Source organism: Pygocentrus nattereri, chromosome 4, assembly GCF_015220715.1.
Source record: "Pygocentrus nattereri isolate fPygNat1 chromosome 4, fPygNat1.pri, whole genome shotgun sequence".
NCBI lineage: Eukaryota > Metazoa > Chordata > Actinopteri > Characiformes > Serrasalmidae > Pygocentrus > Pygocentrus nattereri.
The window spans coordinates 18,918,686-18,943,119 of record NC_051214.1 but is presented as its reverse complement, the minus strand read 5'-3'; the positions used below and the strand labels follow the sequence as shown (position 1 = coordinate 18,943,119).

Sequence of the window (24,434 nt, the reverse complement as noted above, 5' to 3'; positions counted from 1 at the left end):
GTAAGCAATAGAAGGCGAGTGAGTGTGCCTTCATAAAATATCACGGGTCAGTTGTGATGTTATTGGTGATAACACACTCCGAGTGTTCTACTGCTTTAATACAACAATTAAATAAAGTAAGAAATGAATAAACTGGGCCATGAACACGGTGTTTAATATGTCTTAATGTTCAGTTCCTTCCTCCAAATTATAGTTCCTTAATGAGCAGCTTGTTGCTGTGTCAGATAACGAGCTCTGCACAGTGTGCTGTAAGACTTGCCTTCTTAAGTTCAGACTGAGCCATAAAACTGATGCAATATCAGGTTCAGCTCAGTTTGGTCAGTTTTTTTTCCAGATCAGTATTAATGTTGTTTTGCTCCAGCCAGTCTGTAAAGCTTCTTACAGCCCGTTTAGTGTCGTCTCATCTTCAGAATCCGGCCAAATCGGCTGTCAGTCAAATGTGATCTTAAGTGTCCGGTTTTCTGTTTGTGGCGAAGTAAGAAGTAAAACGTTCAAATGGCTCCTACAGCTGTCAAAGTCGGCCAGATCTAACTGTTGCATAACTGAGTTTATATTCAACAGCTACACAAGGCTCTCCAGCATTTTTAACAGCAACTCCTGCTTGTTTAACAGTTGTGAATATTGCTGCCTATAAATAATTGGACAATAACTACTTTTTTGTTCTGTGCTTCAGCACATTGGATATAAAATGAACCCATGATGTTAAAAGTAAAGACAATAAGCTGTAATTTTACAAGTACTTTCGACCATATCTGTCTGTGTGTATGCTGTATGTTGCCATTTTCAATTCTTGCTTGCTTTATTGGTGTATTAACCTTCAGTCTTGTCCTCAGTAAATGAAGGGCAGAGGAGTTTGGATCTGGTGAAAATGACACATAATATCCATAGATGCTATAGTAATATGTCCTGTGTCATTGTTTTGCTGTAACATTAAATGCCACATACTGAATTTTTCAGGCATTTGAGTAGTTTTGAGCAGTTAAGATTTTGTCTACTTCATATTTTATCATGGTCTGCCTGGTTATTCATTTAAGGAAATGTAACAATTCATTTTATTATAATTGTTTATCTAGCAAATACACAAACTGTCATGTCCGATGGTAGTAACTAAAGAAACTGGGGAAACCTGTCTTTGACTTAGTTGAATAAAAGGGAATTCCATTGATTTTTCTAAATGCACTGTAAAATAGTTACAGCCATTCAGGATGGTTTATTGTGTAATGCAGTGGTGGACAAAGAAAACAAACCATGTACTTGAGTTAAAGCAGATACCGAAGGTAAAACATTACTCCAGTAAATGCAGAGGTTCCTCCCTTTAGACCTCCACTTGAGTAAAAGTACTAAAGTATTTACCTTCAAATGTACTTAAGTATAAAGTAAAAGTACTAAAAGAGTAATTATGGCTCTGATGTCCTGTTATCATTTTTATAACAAGACTCGCTTCATGAACTCATTTTAGGTGAAAATCCTCCAGTGTCTCTCTTGGTAAACCAGTCTTTTAATAGAATGTCTTTAATTAGTGATGCTGACATCTAATAAAATGAGCATAAGCACAAAACACTAATCTAAGTCACAACAATAGATAAACACAGTCTGCTTAAACTGATACTGCACAAAAAAATATGTTTTCATGTTTTTATTGAACACCACATGTGAACATTCACACAGTGCAGTGTGGAAGAAGTATGTGAACCCCTAGGTTAATGACTTCTCCAAGAGCTGATTGGAGCCAGGAGTCAGCCAACCTGGAGTCCAATCAATGTGATGAGATTGGATGTGTTGCTTGAAGCTGCCCTGCCCTGTAAAAAACACACACCAGTTGGGCGTTTGCTGTTCTCAAGAAGTATTGCCTGATGTGAACCATGCCTTGCATAGAAGAGTTCTCAGAAGAGCTACGTTCAAGAATTGTTGCCTTGCATGAAGCTGGAAAGGGTTACAGAAGTATCTCTAAACACCTTCATGTTAATGTGTCCACGGTAAGACAGACTGTCTACAGTGGAGAAAGTTCAGCACTGTTGCTACTCTACTGAGACGTGGTCGTCCTGTAAAGATGCTCAATGAGGTGAAGAAGAATCCCAGAGTGTCAGCTAAAGACTTCCAGAAATCTCTGGCACATACGAACACTTTGTTGACAAATCTACAAGAAGTAAAACATTAAACAAGAATGGAGTTCATTGGAGGCCCCCATGGAGGAAGCCACTGCTGTCCCAAAAAAAAAACATTGTTCCATGTTTTGAAGTTTGCAAAAGAGCACCTGGATGTTCCACAGCACGACTGGCAAAATATTCTGTGGACAGATGAAACCAAAGTTGAGTTGTTTAGAAGGAACATGCCACGCTATGTGTGTAGAAAAAAAGGCACAGAACACCAACACGAAAACCTGATCCCAACTGTGAAATGTGGTGGAGGGGGCATCATGGTTTAGGGCTGCTTGGCTGCCTCAGGGCCTGGATGGATTGCTGTCATCAATGGAAAAATGAATTCCCAAGTTTATGAAGACATTTTGCAGGAAAACTTAAGACCATCTGTCTGCCAACTGAAGCTCAACGGAGGACGGGTGATGCAACAGGACAATGACCCAAAACCTAAGAGTAAATCAACAACAGAAGAAAATATGCCTGCTGCAGAGGCCCAGTCAGAGTCCTGCCCTCAACCTGATTGAGATGCTGTGGCGTGACCTCGAGAGCGATTCACACCAGACATCCCAAGAATATTGCTGAACTGAAACAGTTTTGTGAAGAGGAATGGTCCAAATTTCCTCCTGACTGCTGTGCAGGTCTGATCTGCAGCTACAGGAAACGTTTGGTTGAGGTTATAGCTGCCAAAGGAGGGTCAACCAGTTATTAAATCCAAAGGTTCACATACTTTTTCCACCCTGCACTGTGAATGTTCACGTGTTCAATAAACATGAAAACATTTTTTTTTTTGGACGGTATTAGTTTGAGCACACTACACTTGTCTATTGTGATTTAGAGGAAGATCAGAACACATTTAATGACCAATTTATGCAGAAATCAAAGTAATCCTAAAGGGCTCACATTTTCTTGCAACTGTATTTCTATATTGTGCTCCATTTACACAAAGTTAGATTAGTTCATCATTTATGTTGAACAGACTCCCAAAATTTTACGCTGCTGCTCTGACGTTGAACCGTGTGCTGCACTGGGTCGGTATGACCAACAGGTCAAAACAAGCTCTAAACAACGTGACCGCTGTGCCCTGATTGGTGCTCTTGCTTTGTGCTTCTTTCATTTTGACACGTTATGTTTTTATACACACAGAAACCAAAAGGAACGACAGATTTCTCAAAATGTAGTGGAGGAAAAAGTCAGATATTAGACTTTGAAATGTAGTGGAGTGAAAGTAAAAAGTCGCCCAGAATGGAAAAACTTCAGTACAGATACACGAAAAAATACTTAAGTACAGAAACTAATTACATTTACTTAGTTACTGTCCACCACTGGGTGAAGCTTTTCAATGTCATTTAAATCCCAGTGGTGTTTGTTTGTGTTTATGCTCTGATATGTGAAAGCTGTCTTGTATCCTGTTGTTACATCAGTTTGTGTACTGCATTTGGTTCATATACAGAGAAGCACGTGGAGGTGTAACGCTGGAGATAACCTTGGACCTTGATGATGTTCTTCTTTGGCGACGGAAGAAGCACGTGTTGTCCGTGATGTCACGAGCAGGGGGCGGGGCCACTGCAGTGACCTCGGTCAGCTCCAGCGGCGCGCGCTCACACTGCACGCGACGCTACAGCTGCCTCGCCGTTAAAGGTAAGCTCGAGCACGCGACCGACCATTTTACCCTCATATTTAATGTAACTGTGATTACATAACCGACAACTTCGCCTTAATAGACCGCTTTCCTGACTCTGTCTACGCGAGGCTGGAATTAGCTTCTTATTCGCCAGCTTCTGGTTGTTCCCCCGTTCCACCTTAAATGGTGCAGCAGCTAAGCCAGACTAAGGCGGCGGAATGCCGCTGCTGCGCTGGTTTAAGGTGGAACGGGATAATTTTAACACGAAAGCTGCCGATAACGAGGTTGGCTTCGGCTTCGTCACCGACACACTGTCAGGATCCAGAAAGCCTCGTGTAGAATCCAATCCGGACCGTTCTGCTCATCAGATGTGTACAATTCAGGTCCGGAAAGTAAAACTCCGTCCCAGGATTTTGTTCCAACGGCCTGGCTTCTCTAGTTAGCTCAAACCACCGGCAGAGCCGTCCAGGCAGTTGGAACAAAATCCTGGGACGGATTTTTTTACTTTCTGGACCTGGATTTTACGCCGCTGATGCTCATTCTGTTGATGATACCGCAGCGACACCCACTTGACTGAGAAACAGGAGTGAGCCAGTTCTCGATTGGCTTCACCTGGTCTCCTCAAACGGGATGATTTATGTCTGAAAAGGCGACGTGGTTCGCTCAGTACCGATGTAAGCATCCTCGGGTCAAACCGAGCGGGTTACCCTGCCCTCAGTGAGTCGTAGCCGGTTCGTCGTGACTCACAGACCGCCAGCTTCACCTCAGCCGCTTGTTACGACCCTTTCGAGCGATTTTAGTTCCGTTTGGCGCTCATCGTTGTAAATTTGTGGTGAAACCACGACTGTCTTAATCGATTCAGCGGGAAAATAACTGAAGCGCTTTCTCGCCTCATAGCAACAACACGAGCACGAGGGGGGACGCTCACGCAACAAACGCCAACAGAGACGTTAGCCAAGAGGCTACGAGATTATAGTTCGCCGTATAAACAGTCCGTTAACCTCGGACGCGAGGTCTGAGGCGAGCTGTCCGGTTCGGCACCTCACGTTTTATCTAACGTTACATTAATGAACTCCGTGCTTTCCCTGGATCGAGGAATACGGGAGAAAACCGCCTGACCTGCTCGGCCAGTTACGCTGAGTGCGTAGGAAAATAAACCAGTTCTCATAGCAACGTTAAAAAAAAGCAGTAAATACAGAATCCATCGCCGATACCGCTACTTTTCACTTATTATAGAAGCTTATGTGCAGTGGTGGACGAATCACACAAACCATGTACTTGAGTTAAAGTAGAGACACCCAAGGTAAAATATTACTCCAGTAAAAGTAGAAGTTCCTCCCTTTAGACCTCCACTTGAGTAAAAGTACTAAAGTATTTACCTTCAAATGTACTTAAATATCAAAAGTAAAGGTACTAAAAGTGTAATTATGAAATCACTTTTTCCAAACAAGCAAAGTTTCAGTTTAAGATTTATTTACAACTTAGTTCCAAGTTTAAGTTTAATAAAAACTGGCTTTAAACTCAGGATCACAAATGAGTTTCCTTTACTATATTGATCTGTAGGTCTCTGTTCATAAACATAAACTAGCCCAAACTAATTTACTATAAAATGAAATGGTGTTCGTATAAATTCAGAAAAAAGCCGCGTCAGTCGCGACTGCATATGTGGACATATTTCTATATTGTGCTCTATTTACACAAAGTTAGGTTAGTTCATCATTTATGTTGAACAGACTCTCCAAAAATTTCATAGTCATGTTTAAAGCCCGGGCGGCAAAGTTTTTAGGCAAATAGAAAATGTATCCTTGTTTATTACTGTAATGAATTTAATTTGTCAACATTAATTCTGTACAAAATTAAGACTAGAGAACAATAATGTTTTAAAACATATATTTTTCTTTCATTTAGGCTATTACATAATAACCTTATTTCTGTTTCATTGCACATTTCTGGCTTTTTGGAAAATAAAGTGCACAAAATCACCATTGGACAGCAAATGTTTTAAAACAAAAGATTCATTCTCATATTTACAGACAAGATTTCATATCTCTATTGCCGGAAGAAAAGCTTGTGTCTCCGTTTTTGACAGCTTTGTTTTTTACATAATTTGAAAATATCTATTGTCCTAAACATTTGTTTGTAAATTTTATGATGAATCGACTTAAAGAAACGTCCCAAAATTACTTGGAAAGACGTCTGGTTCCTTTGACTTGCATTAAAAGTGAAGTAGGTTTTTGCCTTCTCCTGTAAAGTTACCATTTTGCGTTGTTTGTATAAATTGGTGTTGTTGCCACAGTAGTGAATGGTTTTCTTTACAGCCGTAAAACGTTGCCGCACGATGCTCCTCTTACTCTGTGCCATGCCGTCAATCACTGAGTCACGTGACAGCAGGACAACAGAACAGCAGAGCAGAGGAGGAGGAGCACATTGTGAAAGGGGCAGTGTTTCACAAACGTATCTACTTGTTAATAAAATGAGAGCAGCGTACTGAACGTAGAGGAGTATCTATCGCATCACGATAGCATCCATCCAATACTGATGTTTGATATTTGGATCGATCTGCCCACCCCGAGCAGCATTATGAATAATATTGATTAGCTTTAACTGAGCAGGGTGATAACTGATGCTTAAAATCTATGGTACAGCCATTGTGATTAAAACTAAAGTTTTTTTTAATCCTGAGTGGGGGAATAGTTGGACGTTTTTCATTAGAAAACATTCATCTCCATTACAGCGTTTTTAGAACCCATTAAAAAGCCCAACCATAACTCTAGAATCACTCGCAGGTGCTGATAAACCATTAGGATAATTTGTTACATCAACCATCAGCCACAAATCATCGTTACTAAACAGTAGTGACATTTACAAAACTGCCAGGAGCCGACAGCTAGAAACCTCTAATGGTTTCTGTGATTTATTAGTATTGTTACTATTATTAAATAAATCAAATCAAATTTATTTGTATAGCGCTTTTTACAACGGATGTTGTCACAAAGCAGCTTTACAGAATTTCAGAAAAGACAAAGTTTCAACAGGACTGTAAGAATGTACAGAAACCCCCCAGTGGGCGAGCCGGGGGCAACAGCGGCAAGGAAAAACTCCCTCAGAACTGAGGAAGAAACCTTGGGAGGAACCAGGCTCACCAGGGGGGACCCATCCTCCTCTGGTCAAACTACCTACAAGTGATAATACTACTAATATTAACAGCAGTAATATTGATATTAGGAATATCTAGGAGTCTATGAGAACATCAGTGTAGGGTGCGCAGCTCATCCAAGATAGTTGGTGGTAGCTGGGGCGTGGGCAGCTGGTCTGAAGTGGGTAGCAGGAGGGCTCGGCAGTCAGTCGTCCTTCAGTGTCCAGCCGGACATATGGGTGATTGTATACTCGGAAAAAAAAAGCAGGTAAATGGAATTAGTTTTATTCTATCCATTTGTACATAAACAGGGAATGTAAACATTTCCAGAGTGTGGCTAATGACTCCGGCAGATCTGACTATAACAGCTTAACTAAAAGGAGAGAACCAGAAGGACACACAGACACGGCAGCACTCTGAAACAGTTTGGCATCCCTCCGCTCCACCATCCACAAACTTGAGTGACCGCGTGCGAGCAGCGGGACGACAGCACCAGTGTCTCCGTTTACTATAATTCCCTGTGTCCATGGACCCCTGGATCTGCTGCCTTTATCTAAGGGGGAGCATTAGCTACCAAAATCTAAACTGAACAAGTGTGTTTTCAGCCTAGTCTTAAAGATTGAGACTGTGTCTGAGTCCCGAACAGTTTCTGGAAGATCATTCCAGAGTTTGGGGGCTTTATAAGAAAAAGCTCTTCCCCCAGATGAAACCTTCTGAATTCTGGGGACTATTAATAAGCCAGCGCTCTGGGATCTGAGTGGTCGTGATGGCTCATAATGAGAAATAAGGTCTTGCAGGTATTCAGGAGCAAGACCATGTAGGGCTTTATAAGTCAATAAAAGGATTTTATAATCAATACGGAATTTAATAGGTAGCCAATGAAGTGATGATAGCACTGGACTAATATGCTCAAATTTTCTAGTTTTAGTGAGGACCCTGGCTGCGGAGTTTTGGACTAGTTGGAGTTTGTTTAAATTCCTGCTCGTACATCCTGACAGTAGCGCGTTACAGTAGTCTAGCCTAGAAGTAATAAAGGCGTGTACTAGTGTTTCTGCATCACGCAGGGATAGGGCATTTCTGATCTTGGCAATGTTGCGAAGATGTAGAAAAGCTGTCCTAGTGATGCTTAATAAGGAGGAATCATTGATCTATAATTAATTCCTTGACATGTCAACAGAGTCATTTAGAATGGCTTGATGTGAAATGGTGTGGTAGGTAGTTCGGTAGGTAGTTCGGTTGGTAGTTTAGTAGGTAGGTCTGTAGTTTGGTCGGTAGCTGGGGATTTTGGTAGATAGGGAAGTAGATATTTGTGCAGGTCGGTAGGTAGGGATTTCAGTAGGTAGCTAGGAAGGTAGGGATTTCTGTAGTTCAGTAGGTCAGTTGTTTGGTAGGTAGATAGGAAGGTAGGGCTTTCTGTAGTTCAGTAGGTCAGTTGTTTGGTAGGTAGATAGGAACGTAGGGCTTTCTGTAGTTCAGTAGGTCAGTTGTTTGGTAGGTAGATAGGAACGTAGGGCTTTCTGTAGTTGTTATTTTGTAGGAAGGAAAGAAGGCATTTCTGTAGTTCGGTAGGTAGGGATTTCTGTATGTCAGTAGGCAGGTAGGGATTTCGGTAGGTCTGTAGTTTGGTCGGAAGGTCAGAGGTTCATTCAGAAGTTAGATCGGTCGTGCTGTAGGTAGTTGGGTCAGTAGGTCGATTTTTTTTTTTTTTTTTTTTTTTTTTTTTTTTTTTTTTTTTTTTAAAATTAATCCCAGATGGAAATATTTTTATTGCAGCATAAATAAAAAGTAAGGATAACTAATACAATATACTAAAACAATAAAAATAATGTGCAGTGCAAAAATAAGAATTGCATAAATACTGTGCAGTTGACAATGCAGTGGTGCATGGTCCCTGCTGTGAATGAAAAGAAAGACTTACTGACTCCTTCTGGGGGGGGTAAAGTAGTAAATTTGGAAAAAAAAATATTTTGGGGTGTAATATTTTGCCCCATTGAATGTGTAAATAAACTCTCTTAAGCCAAAATATGATCTCAGAATGATCAAAAATGTCTCAAGCATCAGGCAGTGTATTTGAAACCATTTAATGTATTAACTTTTGAGGTAGTGTTTAAGGCATTAAAAGCTTTATATGCTTCTTATCTTTAGCTCTGTGAACGATTCTGAACGGTGGAGTTTCACTACAGGAACAGAAATTCAAACAAGAAGCTTAAGTTTCACGTAGATTGAACATATCAGGAAACCAGCTGGAGTGATTATAAACGTCTGTTCGTCTCCAGATTATCGATGTTTTTCTTAAATCTTTCTCTTTGCCTTTTTCATTCGCTTTTTCAGCTCTGACTTTGACCCAATTTGGTGGAATGGTCCATATGAAATTTGTACAGCGTAAAAATAATCATGCTGTAGGTCAGTTGGTGCTGTGAAGGCTGTGAGCTCTAATTGCTATTCTTGATCACTGGCTGCTCTCCCACTCACAGAACTCGCACGCCCATGATTTTAAATAGCCCAGCAACAAACTGATTTACCGCAGCGCTACTGGTGCACTAAGAATGGTGCCGGATAACTCGGAAGTAAATGTATTGATCCGTCAGCAGTCGTGTCCCTCAGGCCTGTATCACGGATGACGGTGGATTTTGCTTGGTTTTTGCGGTATTTGGTGCAGAAGACATTTACTGTATGATTAGGTCCCCAGGGACATTGTGCGCTACGATGATGGGGCCCCGCTGCTCGAGGTCGATGACTCATAAGCTGTCTTTAATGACTCAGATTATGTTCCATGCGGGGTTTGATCACAGGGGCTTAGGAAAATCAAACAGGCACGATGTGGCTCGATTCCTCAGTTTGATCAGCAGAAACCATATGACCACAGATGAACAGGTTCTGGCGTTCATGTGTGCTTCGAGTGAACCTGTAATGAAGCTCTTTTGTATTTAGAGCTTTTATCTTCTGCATAGAAATTACATTTGAGGAGCTGCAGCTCTCCATCTATCTGCTATCTGGCTATTTTTATGCTTATCATGACCATCATGCAGTCTATTGATTTAGGACTGTGTACAATACCGGGCCTTTTATTTGAGCCGTGCAGTCCTCAGTCGTCACTGTCACAATAAGCACGCTACGTGATCTTATGTAAATAAATCTGATTACAGAAGTGTAATATGCGCCACAAGCCAGTGCCGTTATCACCTTCACAGCTCTATAACCAAGATTATAAAAGAGAATTGTCATTGTTTTATTAGTTGGCTCTAGATTAAAGGCTGTAAACGAAATTCTACTGAGATTAAATGGGCTTTTATATTTTTGTAAGTTCACTCCCACCTGCTGTTAATGTTTTTGTTCTATCTCTCAGGAGCAAAGTGCGTCTCCCTCTCTTATGACTCAGAAGTAACCGAATACAATAATATCTTGGCAACATTCTGTGTCCGGATGAACTTTGACACCTGAAATGGCTTTGGCTTGTGCTTTATCACAGATTTCTTTTGATTTCATATTGTACAATCTCAGAAATAAAGGCACTAAAATGTCACTGGGACAGTTCCCCTCTCATCACTGGGGTGGAACCCTCAAGGGTCCATCTCAGTCCCTTTAGTCAGGGAACATAACTGAACCATAATCCACTGAAATGATGTTTTCTAAGCTGTACTGACTCCACACACCCCGCCTCGCCTCCAGGCTTTTATTCTACTGTTCTGTTTTAAAACATTCGTTTATGAAAAGGTACTTCTCATACCGACCTCTAACCGATGTGATCTTGCACATGTTGGTAACTTCGTTTTAATTTTAATTCTGTTAATTCTTTCCCGACGCCGTGCGTTCATGTACTGTCCCCTTGAAACTCACTACTGCGTGTGTCGTCACGTGACTCCGCCACGTCCACTCTGCGACATGGAAGCTAAGGCTAAGTTCACTCAGCAGGTAAAAATTGCCCAAATCTGATTTTCTCACCAAACTCGTTTTTTTTTTGTTTCTCTGTTCAGATTATTTTTTTAATGTGATCTGTATCAGTCAAAAGAGATCATCTCCTAAACTGACCCGTGTGACTGTCACACTGCTTCAGCACAGGAGCCATCATGAAGCTTCACTTACTTACAGCTGGGCTCATCACCCAGAATGTGTTCAGTTCAATGTAAAATGGGCGGCTACAGTCACTTCTTCGGTTCGCGTCCTTGGGTTCTTTAAACTTTGCTTTCAGACTTTTATCTGTTGTTTGACACTGCAACCTCGTTCTCCCGCGGCCGCGTTTGGACATTTCTTTAGAAATCTCTTCAAACAGGGAGGGTTTTGGACGAGTCTCTTCTAATATTTGTGCAGAAATATCACCCCAGATGTTTGAGTCTCAGGCGCACGTAATTATGACGAATATCGAGTTGGATTGACGTAAAAGCCAATTGAATTCCGATCCAGCTGTTGAGACGATTTACATTAAGATATACAGAGCATTTACAGTACAAACCTAGTCAGTGAACAAAAACCCCAAAATAATAATTAATTAATCGTAATCAAGGTAATTGGTCGCCTGTAAAACCAAGCTCGTGAAATCATTATGAATGTGCTGCCTGATGCTTGATACGCTGTTTTACAATAAGCTTAAGATCAGTTTGGCATAATTGCACTTTTGAATCTCTAATTCCACCGAAAAACACACTTCGTCATATTCTTTACTTCATAGCTGTCATATTTCATAAGCTACATTCAGAAGTTGGGCGTCATAAGAGGCTCTTCTTTCCAGTCAAATAGGTGTCATTTTAAACCCTTATAATAAAAGAAGCTGAACTCGGGTTTGTTTTTCTACTGAAAGTCGATCTGTTTTTCCACAAATCTGAGCTATGAACTGGATCTCGGATGGCGTCTCTTCAGTGAAATTTTTTTAATCAAATAATTTTTGTCAAAAAAAATGAGCATCTGAGATTTTTGGTGTTCAGTAAAATGTAAGCATATGGAATTATGTTTGATCATAAAACACATGTTCTGTTAATTTGAGGGGAACTTTTACGAAAAAAAAGCACCAGCGCCTTTCATTTTTCATGCAGTTACTGAATAATTTGCCTTATGATTTGGTCACGTAAATTCAGATGGAATAACCAAAATATGGCCTGGAGAATAACTGGTTAAGTAGTACATACAGGCTGTTGTTTACTAAAAAAAAACTTGCTTTCTTCGTATTTACTGCTGTTTTACCATCAGCATTGCAAATGAACTCTGTTGATGTTCTGATGTTTATCAGCATTTTGGCTGCCTCTCTTGTGGATTCTGCCTCCTAAAACTCAACCAGTGAAACTACTTACCATCTGACTTGGATTTGTTGATGCATATTTTGCTAATTATATAATTTAATTATATAATTAAGCAAATGTAATAACTCAATGATATAATTAAGTTAAATTATGTCAATTAAATGATTATTTTGAGAACAAAATAACCTGACATGCTACCGAATGAAGCCATTCCAGAGCCAAACAAATCGCCTTCTCGTTCTGAATTGAGCCAATTGGTCTGACTCGCTTCAGAGGAGTTGTATTGCCAATCACTAATCTGGCCTCGTTTTTATTGTTTGTTTTTCGTGGAGTCTGATTGCCCAAGCTGTGAAGCAGTTTAAACACAAGCCAGAAGAAAGTAATGGATAACTAGCCCTTGTGTGATCTTAACATTCTGTTTACTCCCATTGTCCTATGGGTCCAAAATGACCCGCCCTACCAAAGGGCATTACACATTACAAAGACGATCACCAGTGAACAGTATTACACTGTCATAAAAGTTTACTTTTACACAGTAGAGGTTTATTATTGCTATAATATAAATGTGAAGTAATTACATCTGAATTAATTATATTAAAAGGGAAAAAACAGTCAACAATCTGGAACTTTTGTCAACAGTTTATTCTTTTATAATTTTTAGGAAGTGAATTATTAAAATACTTCTCTCATAACACTAATAAAACAAAATTTTACTTGATTTTGTGAACACACTTCACCATCAACTCTATTTAGCACATGTTGGACAGTATGTGCGAACGTGAGAATGGGCTTTGCAGATGTACTTCTCACATGTGCAGCACACAGATTTTGTCTTGCAGTCCTTCTTCCAGGGGCAGAACTGGCACCTTTTTCTTTTGACTGACCCTGCTGCAGCCTCAGGTGGATCAGGACAAGATACAACTCCTTGAACAGCTTCCACAATGGCTGCAGTGGCTTCTGTGCGAGGCAGGCGCTCCCTTTTCTCAATGCACAGGGTGACAAGAGCCTTTCCCAACTGCTCAAGGAACATCCTTCTGTATATGTAGCCTCACCATGGGACCTATATACACCTGCTAATATCAAAAGCCCTATGTAGCCACGCAGGTCAATCTCATCCATATTTTTCTAGTTTTCTCCATATTTCCGGAAACCCTCCAAATTTGTATTCTCCAGGATGATTTTTTCGATGGCTGGTGTGATGAACAGGAGAAAGGTGGATGAAATGTCCTGGACATGGGCAGCCGAATACCTTGTTGGTCCTGGAGTCATCCTTATGATGTTTGATGCTGCAGTTCTTCCCTGGTTGCTGTCTGAATTTGATGAGGACCATGCAATTTTGCCATTCTTTGACCAAAAAGTCTCTCTGTCAGCTTGAGGGATTTCCTCTTCTTCTTCATCTGAAGATGCTTCATCCTCTGGGTTGCACTCCTCCCCATCTTCCTCTTCAGATATGATGTTCATCCTCTTGTTCCTCCACAGCTCCTGAAAATATCTCATCCAGGACCTGTTGAGCACTGAGACATCTATTCATGGCTTCAGCAAGGAACGAACTAGGGGTACTTTGATTCAGGGTCTCTTTATATCCTCTATATTGAATTTGTTTTTATTGTTTTACTATGTCTGAGATTGTTGTTTGTTTTGTTTGGGAGCTTGTGTGATGTGAGGGGTTAGCGGCAGATCAAGAGTGTAGGTGCAGGTCAAAAGCAAGTTCAATTCATACATCAATCCAGTTTCTTTGATGAGTGAGTGTGTGTGTTTGTGTGTGTGTGTGTGCGTAGGTGTGTGTAGGTGTGTGTGTGTATCAGAGAGTTTGTGTGTGGCCTTTGAACTTTTTTTCTGGTGTTTAAATGCTTTTATAATTCATGGGTCAAAAATGACCCATAAGACAATATTTGTACCCTAGTGGTGTACAGCTCACATGGAAACATAAACAAAAACAAAATATCACTTTTTCTTATGATGGGATCCCTTTAGGAAAAGTCATAAAATTTCAAGTTGGAAAAAGATAGGTTAGGGTATTTTTTCTACAGCTAAACATGGTAGTGGGTCACTTTTGACCCGCAAGACAACACAAGGGTTAAAGTACTATACTGCTGGTGTATTTCAAAACCGATATTTTATTATGTCTGTGAATGGTTAGTAGCATCTGGAACCAATGTGTTTGGGTTTTTTTCCTCAGGTGCTCATGTGGCAAAGTCTAAACACTGCTACGTGCTTCACTGCTTTGTTTTAGACCTTTAGCTTTGCTTTTAACTGTTTTAAAGGGAAATCGCTTTAGTGAAGCAGATGTTAGGCCTACAGTGGAAAGGCGGTAGATATAAGCTGGTTCTGGTACCGATTCAGATCGGGGACCTTAGGATCTACTAGATTTCTCACGAGCGCAAGTCACACGGTGTGGAATTTAATGAAGTGCGTTACGGCTCACAAGACCAGCCGGCGTCCCTTCACTGCTGATGACTGTGAATGGCACGGTTTTCTTTAGTCTGTGCAGTGCTCTGTGTGCTGTCGCTCTTACTACCATCAGTTTGCACTCGTTTTTTCCTTTCTTGTATTGTTTCCTCATGTGATGCATTTCGTCACTGAAATGCAGTTTGAATGGTTAACACAAAACTGTTAAAAGTACAACCCTAGTTCCAGAAATGTTGGGATGCTGTGTAAAATGTAAATAAAAACAAAACACAATGATGTGCAAATCATTTAAGCCCCATATTTCATTGAAAATCGCACAAGTACAACAAATCAAATGTTGAAAGTGAGACATTTTCTTTGTTTTTTTTTTAAACAATTTTTGCCCATTTTGAATTTGACGTCAACAACACATTCTGAAAAAGTTGTGATAGGAGCAACAAAAGGTTGGTAAAGTTGTGTAATGCTTTAAAAAAAATAACAAAAAAAACACCTGGTAGTTGATTTGACAGTAACATGACTGGGATATTAAAGAGCATCTCAGAGAAGCGGAGTCTTTTAGAAGTATAGATTAAAAGGGGTTCAACGCTCTGTGAAAGACTGCACCATCAAATAGTGCAACAATTCAAGGAAAAACATTTCTCATCGTAAAATGGCAAAGAACTGCATTTCATCATCTACGGTACATAATATTAATAGACTCGGGGAATCTGGAGAAATCTGTGTGTGTAAGGGACGAGGCCAAAAACCAGTATCTGCTGGCTGTGATCTTTGGGCCCTCAGGCAGCACTACATTAAAAACAGACATGATGCTTTAATGAAAATCACTTTTTGGGCTCAAACACATCTGAAATCCACTGTCTGTGAACACAGTTCATCACTGCATCCACAAATGCAAGTTAAAGAAAGAAAAAAACAAATATAAACAGGATCCAGAAACGCTGCCACCTTCTCTGGGCCTGAGCTCATTTAAAATGGACTGAGGGCAAGTGGAAAATTGTCCTGCAGTCCGACGAATCAACATTTTAAAATTCTTTTTGGAAATCACTTTTTTGGGAATGGGGTTATAAATAAAAGCTAGAGGGTAATAGCTAGCATGAAATTTGCTTAATGCCAACTCGCCAAGATTTTCTCAGTCCCTTTATTAAAAAAAAATCACAAAAACCCCCAAAATCTCTGATGCGTCATGGTTTTAATTTGGGTAAAATGCTGGCATTGAGAGTTTTTGCTAGTGAGAAACTGAGACCATTAAGTTTCACTAATTAGCCCTATATCTTTATACCTTCCTAGCACTGTAATGCCTGTGGTAGGACTTTCCTTAATACCCCATAGTAGAAAAGAATAGTAGATGGGATCTGTAGGTTTTTAGGAATAAATTGCTTTTGCAGTAAATGTTTTGCACAGGCTGCTCTCAGTAATGCTGTCCTGCCTCCTCCAGCTGTGGCAGTTGGTTGACCTCCGTCAGAAACGCCTAGTTCCTCCCTTTTTAAATGACCAGGAAGGCAGACAGAGCCTCCAGATCACACAGCTCCCGACCACAGGGCAATAAATCACCCCTCCAAGCGCTGGAGACGGTAGGTGCTTCTGTGTATCTATTATCTTTCACTCTTGATTTATGTGTCTTTTTGTTAATCTTTCTCTTTTTCATAAGAGACACGTTTTTGAATGTTGTTCAGATGCTCATTGGTTTTGTTAACGAAACAAAAGGGCTTTTAGCAGATTATGCCTATAGATTATATTAGAAGTTCAAAGAGCTGTAAATGATTGTTTTTGTTCATCCAAACTAAAATCAAGTTTTTGCTTGACAGTTAAATTGCTTGCTAGCACAAGAAGTATTTATTTTTAGGTTGAGCAGCCATTTTTTACAGCATATCGCAGTCCAGTTGACTGTTAAATACAGGAATATAGTAAGTTTCTTTTCCCAGTAGAGGTTGTGGCTATATTAGGGACAGAAATTACAGCTGAAAGAGAAACCTAGAACTTTACTCAGGCTATTTTTACACAACCTTAAAGGACCCATTTTAGTATAACCTGTTCTTTGGTTGCCAAAACCTGGCTAGAACGACAGCGAAAAGGGTTATTTTAGGCATTTGGTAGCAATGCAGGTGTCTGCATGGTTCGTTATTAGTCTTTTGTACTTGTTTAAGTGGACTGTTAGTGGTCAGTGTGATAAATATAAAAATACTACCGACAAGTAGTCCCAGAGTATAATGTAGGGCAGGATTATATTAAGGCTTCATTCATGTCAGCATGATACCAAGCTAAGAGTAACTTCTTCTGAGGTGGATCATTGACCATGTTCTGCTGTTTAATGCTTCACAGAGGGTCTTTGTGAGGACTCCATGGACAACCATTCACTAGCACTGCACTAGGCATTTAGTCCCCACCACACGGCATCATGGGGGAAGTAGTCCAGATGCACTTCACTACGGTGGACTACGTGATCTTTGCCCTGCTGCTGGTGGCGTCAACGGGCATCGGCCTGTTTTATGCTTTCTCAGGGGGCCGCCAGAGGACCACGCAGGAGTTCTTGCTGGCTGACCGCAGCATGAGCTGCCTCCCTGTGTCCCTCTCCCTGCTGGCCACCTTCCAGTCTGCTGTGGCCATTCTGGGCGCGCCCTCTGAAATCTACACCTACGGCACACAGTACTGGTTCTTGGGCTGCTCCTATTTCCTGGGCCTGCTCATCCCTGCACACATCTTCATACCTGTTTTCTACCGTCTGCGCCTCTCCAGTGCCTACCAGGTAACATTTTAGAAATGTCTGTACACTGATCAGACATATTATGACCACCTCCTTGTTTCTACGTTCATTGTCCATTTTATCAGCTCTTCTTACTATATAGGTGCACTTTGTAGTTCTACAGTTACAGCCTCCAATCCATCTGTTTCTCTGTTACTTTGTTACCTTGTTCTGCAGTGGTCAGGACCCCCCATGGACCCTCGCAGAGCAGGTACTATTTGGGTGGGCGATCATTGTCAGCACTACAGTAACATGGTGGTGGTGTGTTAGCTTGTGTTGTGCTGGTGTGAGTGGATCAGATTCAGCAGTGCTGCTGGAGTTTTTAAACACTGTGTCCACTCACTGTCCACTCTATTAGACACTCCTACTTTGTCAGTCCACCATGTAGATGTAAAGTCAGAGACGACAGCTCATCTGCTGCTGCACAGTTTGTGTTGGTCATCTTCTAGTCCTTCGTCAGTGGTCACAGGATGCTGCCCACAGGACACTGTTGGCTGGATGTTTTTGGTTGGTGGACTATTCTCAGTCCAGCAGCCGCACTGAGGTGTTTAATAGCTCCAGCAGCACTGCTGTGTCTGATCCACTCAGACTAGCACAACACACACTAGCACACCACCACCACGTTAGTGTTACTGCAGCGCTGAGAATGATCCACCACCTACGTAGTACCTGCTTTGTGAGGGTCCATGGAGGTCCTGACCACTGAAGAACAGGGTGAAGGGGGGTAACAAAGTATCAGAGAAACAGATGGACTACAATCTGTAACCATAGAACTACAAAGTGCACCTATACAGTAAGTGGAGCTGATGAAATGGACAATGAGCGTAGAAACAAGGAGGTGGTCAGAATGTTATGCCTGATCAGTGTATGAGAATACATAGCTAGAAAGTGCATATATTGCATTACAATGCTATGTTAGTGTTGAGAAGACAGATTAATGTATGTTAATCTTTGTGAATAATTGCTTTGTCTGGTTCAGTTGTATGATGTGGTGCATTACCCCTCTTTTTTGTTGTTGCTGATATTGGAGCCCTTAGCTCAGTGACACACAAGCTATCCGAGCAAAGTAACAGAGTTACATCAGCAGTTGATAGCAGTCAAAGTGGTTTGATACGGTTAGGCCTTTTTTCACCAGTTTTTAGAGGTGGTTTTAAAGGAAATCCAGTCACACTGCTATGATTTCTGGGCAAATTCTGATCCTGAAGTGTACATTTTATTTTGGCTTGATCCCACTTTAAAGGGATCCTCTAACAAACTTCACTTGAGATAATAAATTTATGGAACAACCTTCTGGATAGATGGCATTGAGGATTTCCAAAATGGTATTTAAATAGCAGGATAATAGGTCTTCATTTCTAAAAATGTTGGGACGCTGTGAAACATGTAAATAAAAACAAAATGCAATGACATGAAAATCACTTAAACCCTAGATTTCATTGAAAACACTTTAATGCTATGTCCATTTTGAATTTGATGCGAACACGTTCTATAGAAGTTTTGATGGGGGCAATAAAGGCTGGTAAAGTTGTAAAATAAAATTTTAAAAATAAAAAATCTGATAGTTTATTGGCAACAGGTCCATAACATTGAGTATAAAAGAGCATCCCAGAGAGGCATAGTCTGAGGGGTTCACCACTCTGTGAAAGACTGCACGAACAAATAGAGCAACAATTCAAGAAGAACGTTTCTGAACATAAAATGGCAAAGAGCTTCTGCTTTTCATCGTCTATGGTGCATAATATCATTAAAAGACTCTCTGGAGAATCTGGAGAAATCCCTGTATGTAAGGGACAAGGCCAAAAACCAGTATCTGCTGACTGTGATCTTTGGGCCCTCAGGCAGCACTGCATTAAAAGCAGACATGATGCTTTTGTGGAAATCACTGCATGGGCTCAGAAACACTTATGAAAACCACTGTCTGTAAAATTGTTCACCACTGCATCCGCAAATGCTGTCAAAACTCTAAAACACAAAGAAGAAACCAAATATAAACAAATCTAGAAACACTGCCACCTTCTCTGGGCCTGAGCTAATTTAAAATGGACTGAGATGAAGTGGAAAATTAGTCCTGCGGTCCGACGAATCAACATTTGAAATTCTTTTTGGAAATCATGGATGCTGTGGGGCTAAAGACCACTCAGCTTGTTATCAGTGCACAGTTCAAAAGTCAGTATTTATGATGGTTTAGGGGGGCATAAGTGCATATAACATGGGTGATGTCCTCATCTGTGAAGGCTTCATTAATGCTGAAAGATATATGTACATGTTTTGGTAACATCTGCTGCTGTCCAGATGACATCTTTTTCAGGAAATGCCTTGATTATTTCAACAAAACAATGTCAAACCACATTCTGCATGTATTATAACAACATGGCTCCACATTAAAGAGGTGCTAAACTGACCTGACTGCAGTCCAGAGCGGTCACCACTGAGAACATTTGGCACATTTATGAAATGAAAAATACAACAAATGAGCCCCTGAAACTGATGAGCAGCTGAAATCCTGTATCAAACGAGAACAGGAAACATTCCTGTTTCAAAACTTCTGCAGCATCTCCTCAGTTCCCAAACAGTGTGTTGTTAAAAGAAGAGGTGGTGAAACACAGCGGTGAACAGGCCTCCGTCCCAACTTTTTTGGAACGTGTTGTTGGCATCAAAATCAAAATGGGCATATATTTTTAAAAAAACAGTCAATTTTCTCAGTTTCAACATTTGATTTATCTGTGTAGTATTTTCCTTTTAAAATTTAGTTTAAATGATTTGCACATGTATTTAATTTTTTTTTCATTTAGATTCTGCACGGCGTCCCACATTTTTTGGAAATGGGGTTGCATATGGAAGAAATGTGATCCACATGTTAGTTTTGCTATTTAAAAAACAAAGTCTTTGAAGGGCAATATCTCAAAACTGCTCAGAAAGCACACCAAACCTTATAATTTCAAGTGGACAGAGAGTGCACTAGCAAACTAGTTCACTACGTAGTGACCAGGGCATAGTTGTTGGCATTGTCTTGGCAATTTAAAAGAAGTGCCATCATAAGTTGCTGAATCGCAAAATACAAGTCGGCACATCCTACAGTCAGCCTCTGTGAAAAAGGATGTCTATGAAGATGCTGACAAGACAAGTACGTTGTGTTTAAATCATATTGTGGTTCAGATTGTGGACACAGGCTTTCTGAGCGTATATGCACAGTTGCTGTTCTTAAATTGCTTTCACAGACCTATTTTAAGATGTTAGCATATTCTGAGTGAAAGTAAATGCGTCCTCACACATTTATTATACAATACTGAAGTCTAATCTTATTTTTTTTCCCCTCCTATTCTTTCTCTTATCAGTATCTGGAGCTTCGCTTCAATAAAACTGTGCGAATATGTGGCACTGTGACCTTCATCTTTCAGATGGTGAGTGTAGTTTGGTCTGGGTGAGGCTGTGGAGGCAGGATGTGTAAAAGATTTTGTTATCTGAACTTTTCAAAGTTACATAAACAATCACTTCAGCAGCTGTTCTAAAGCAATATTTTCCTTTTCTCAGAGTTGTTTTGGTCTGTTCAGACCTTATGAACAAACATAAAAATGTTTTTATCTCTGTGATCCACATTATTTTGTTCAGTGTTGAAGTTCTAAGGTTACATGTTATGAAGGTATCAGCATGACCAAGCATGAAGTTCACTGCACCAGTGTTTATTTAATCTTTAACACATGTCTGTTTTCCTTGAGAGTAACTGAATGTTCATTGAATTTCTGACCCTGTAGGTGATCTACATGGGAGTGGTCCTCTATGCCCCTGCCCTTGCGCTGAATGCAGGTAAACAAAGCTATTTTGTAGTGCAACATTACATTTCTCAGCCTCATCGGTTTGAAAGAATTCACATATTTCCATGTTTTTGTCCATCCTTTTTTCACTGCAACACCTTACATGAATTATGCAAATACGTCATAAATCCAACAGGAATCCCTGTGGTGTCGCCCAAATCCTGAATAATAACCTAGTCAAAACATTAAATATACTTGCAAACCTCTTTTGTGATTGCAATTGAATGTTTCACATATGGGTCATTCTACAGAAATGTCCATTTTTGTCTCCCTATAGTGTTTACAGATATATTACACTTAAACATGTTAGGCTTACAATTTATTTATATTTTAAAATAAAACATTATTTTAACAGTTACGCCTTCCTGAGTCGTCAATTCAGCAATATTGTTTTTTAAGTCAATTACATGGAATTCCAAGCACTGCAGAAGAGCTTGTCCTCACACTCATGTGTAAAGGCAGAGGCCATATTTTGAAGGAATTTCTGCAATAATACTAAAACTATACTATACATGACTCTGTGAATATGGGACTTAACAGACATAAAGGAAACAAATGGCAAATAAATATTCTAAAAAACGGGGTGAGTCAAAAGTCACAGGACACCATTTTATTGTATTTTATTTGTTTATGCTGTCACAAGCTTCCACGATGCAGTGCCGAAGGTGGTGTTTGTTGCGGATTTTCTCAGCATACACAATTTGTTTGAGATGACCCCAGAGGTAAAAGTCGATAATGAAATAAAAAATAAAACCTGTCCTGTGACTTTTGAGTCACCCTGTATATAATGAAAGTTGTGGTCCCCAGGAGTCGCGTTACTGGTGTTACCACGTAACAAATGTTCTCTAATTTTTAAATAAGTCACACTGATGAGGTCACTTGACCTCTTTCACCTGTCTTCTGAGGATTTATGAAGAAAAGAAAAGCACATGGTGAGTCCACGGTGCCTTTCAGTTCTCAGAAATTTTCTCATTCAGCTCAGCTGACGTCTCATTTGGCTCATGATTCATATGAAGCTTTTAGCTGAAGTCACTGGTGTGACCAACTTTATTCTTAGATAATTGTGAAAAAATAGAATATAAATGGATTAAATTACATATTTTAGTGGATTTTCCATGATTGACAGCATATGGTTTGATGTTCCGTAGCTGCCGTTTTGTAAAAGTCTCTGGTGTTTCCTTTATTATGTGCAACACCAATGAGGATCAATAACACCAGTGACTCCTACGGAAAGACAGAAAAGTGGTCGTTTCTGTAGAATGACCCATAAACATGAATCATTTGTGACAAAAATAAAAGTAAATTTAAAATGGCTGTGTCATTACATTTTGGTCATTACTCTGGTATTTCATTGACATCTAAAATGGAAAAGCTAATAAAGAAAAGAACAAAGCTTTGCTTTGGCTTTACCTTTTATTCATGAAATGAAATAAAACAATGTTTAGTGTCAGTATTTTCATATCAGTAAGCTGCATATCTGACAAAATTAAAATGAAAATGAAAAATAGGTCAATCAACAGCAAAGTGACTGATTGTTTTTGTCTTGGACGTGCTTTGTGGCGGAATTAGTCAAATGGAAACAAATGCAGGCGCCACTTGCTGGTGATTTATCTTTCATTTCCCAATTTGCTTTTTTATTTTAGGTTACTGACATGCAAATATAGGTTAATTAATCTAGGCGGGGCTAAGGTGTACATTTTAGGACATTCTCAGACCTCGGCCTGGAAAAACATAGTCATGTCTCTGGTGTAACTGAACATCAGACCAAACGCCATCAGACCATTGTTTTAACTTTTTTTTTTTTTTTTTTTTTTTTTTCCTTGATTTGCCTCCCATAAGCCACTGATCTGTAGGCTAAAAACACAAGCATGATATACTTATTGTTGTATCTCATCTCAGTTGTTTAACAAACTCAAAACAGTGATTCTATCCTTATTCAGAATGGATGCCAGAGAAAAGAAACCAAACTAAGATAAGGTACATTATATGGACAAAAGTATTGGGATATACCTTTAATCATTGAAATATGAGTGTTTCATTCAGTCCAATTGTCACAGGTGTAGAAAATCAAGCACATAGCCATGCTTACCAAGCACAATGTCAAACATCGCATGGAGTGGTGTAAAGTGGACTCTATCCGTCTGATGGACGAGTCTGGGCTTGGTGAATGAAAGTAGAACATTACCTGCCTGACTACAGTGTGCCAGCTGTAAAGTTTGGTGGAGGAGGGATGAGGCTATGGAGTTGTTTTTCAGGGGTTTGCCTAGAACCCTTAGATCCAGTGAAGGGAAATCTTGATGCTTCAGCACCAACACATTTTGGACAATTCTACGCTTACATCTTTGTTGGAACAGTTTGGAGAAGTACCTTTTCTGTTCCAGCATGACTGAGCTCAGTGCACAAAGCAGCTCCATGAAGGCATGGCTGGGTGTGGACAGAGCCCTGACCTCAACTAAATCACACACCTTTGGGATGAACCAGAACAGAGATTGTGAGCCAGGGCCTCTCGTCCAACATCAGTGTCTGACCTCACAAATGCTTTTCAGGATGTATGGACAAAAAAATACACCCCAGTGGTGGTGTTCAGAGGTTCCTCTCACTAGATACATAATCAGAAGAGGGGCTTCCTGGACTTTTAGTTTAGTTTAGGTCTTTGTCATTGTCACAAGTACAACGAAATTAAAAGTGCTCTCCAGTCAGTGCATCATTCAAAAGTCTCAAATAATAAAAGTTAAAAAAGAAAAAAAGCAGCATACCTAAACACACACCAATATGGACTTACATCTACAGACATGCATACTTTGTCTTTCGCCCATTTCTTTTGCAGCAGTGAGGGTTGTTATTGCAGTTGAATAAAAACTAGGTTTGAGTCTTTTTGTCTGTGCATTAATTGATCTGTACTGTCTGCCTGAAGGCAACAGTTCAAACAGGTAATGACCAGGATGGTGGGTGTCCTTTATAATGTTCTGGGCTTTTTTGAGACAACGGGAACTGTGTAGTTCTTCCAGTGTGGAAAGAGGGCAGCCAACAATCTTTTGGGTGGTGTTGATGACCCTCTGGACTGCTTTCCTCTGAGCTGCTGTGCAGCTGGTGTACCATACTCACATGCAGTATGTTGGTATGCTCTAAATGGAGGCATAGTAAAAGGTCACCAGCAGTCTTTGTGTGATGTTCCTCCTGAGTGTTTTCAAGAAGTTCAGTCTCAATGAAAACAACTAAGTACAGAGACTGTTGTAGGATGTGAATAGGCATGTTTACAAAAGATTTTCTTTTTAGCTGGGGTTTTCCATTAAATGATTAATTCACCCTGGAATGCTGGTGTAATAAGTGAAAGCCGGTGGGGGCCA

The 24,434-nt window shown here is 40.1% G+C and overlaps 1 protein-coding gene across 1 annotated transcript in view; it reads left to right on the top strand.

Moving 5' to 3' along the window:
* The first annotated feature begins 3,692 nt into the window (after positions 1 to 3,692).
* The window catches only part of slc5a6a (solute carrier family 5 member 6a), a 36,889-nt gene continuing 16,147 nt past the window's right edge, over positions 3,693 to 24,434 (top strand). Inside the window, exons 1-5 of the mRNA XM_017701060.2 lie at positions 3,693 to 3,776; positions 15,971 to 16,106; positions 16,855 to 17,278; positions 20,611 to 20,676; positions 21,028 to 21,079. Coding sequence (XP_017556549.1) covers positions 16,931 to 17,278; positions 20,611 to 20,676; positions 21,028 to 21,079 — 466 coding nt within the window. The 5' untranslated portion in view covers positions 3,693 to 3,776; positions 15,971 to 16,106; positions 16,855 to 16,930. The remainder of the gene's footprint in view (positions 3,777 to 15,970; positions 16,107 to 16,854; positions 17,279 to 20,610; positions 20,677 to 21,027; positions 21,080 to 24,434) is intronic.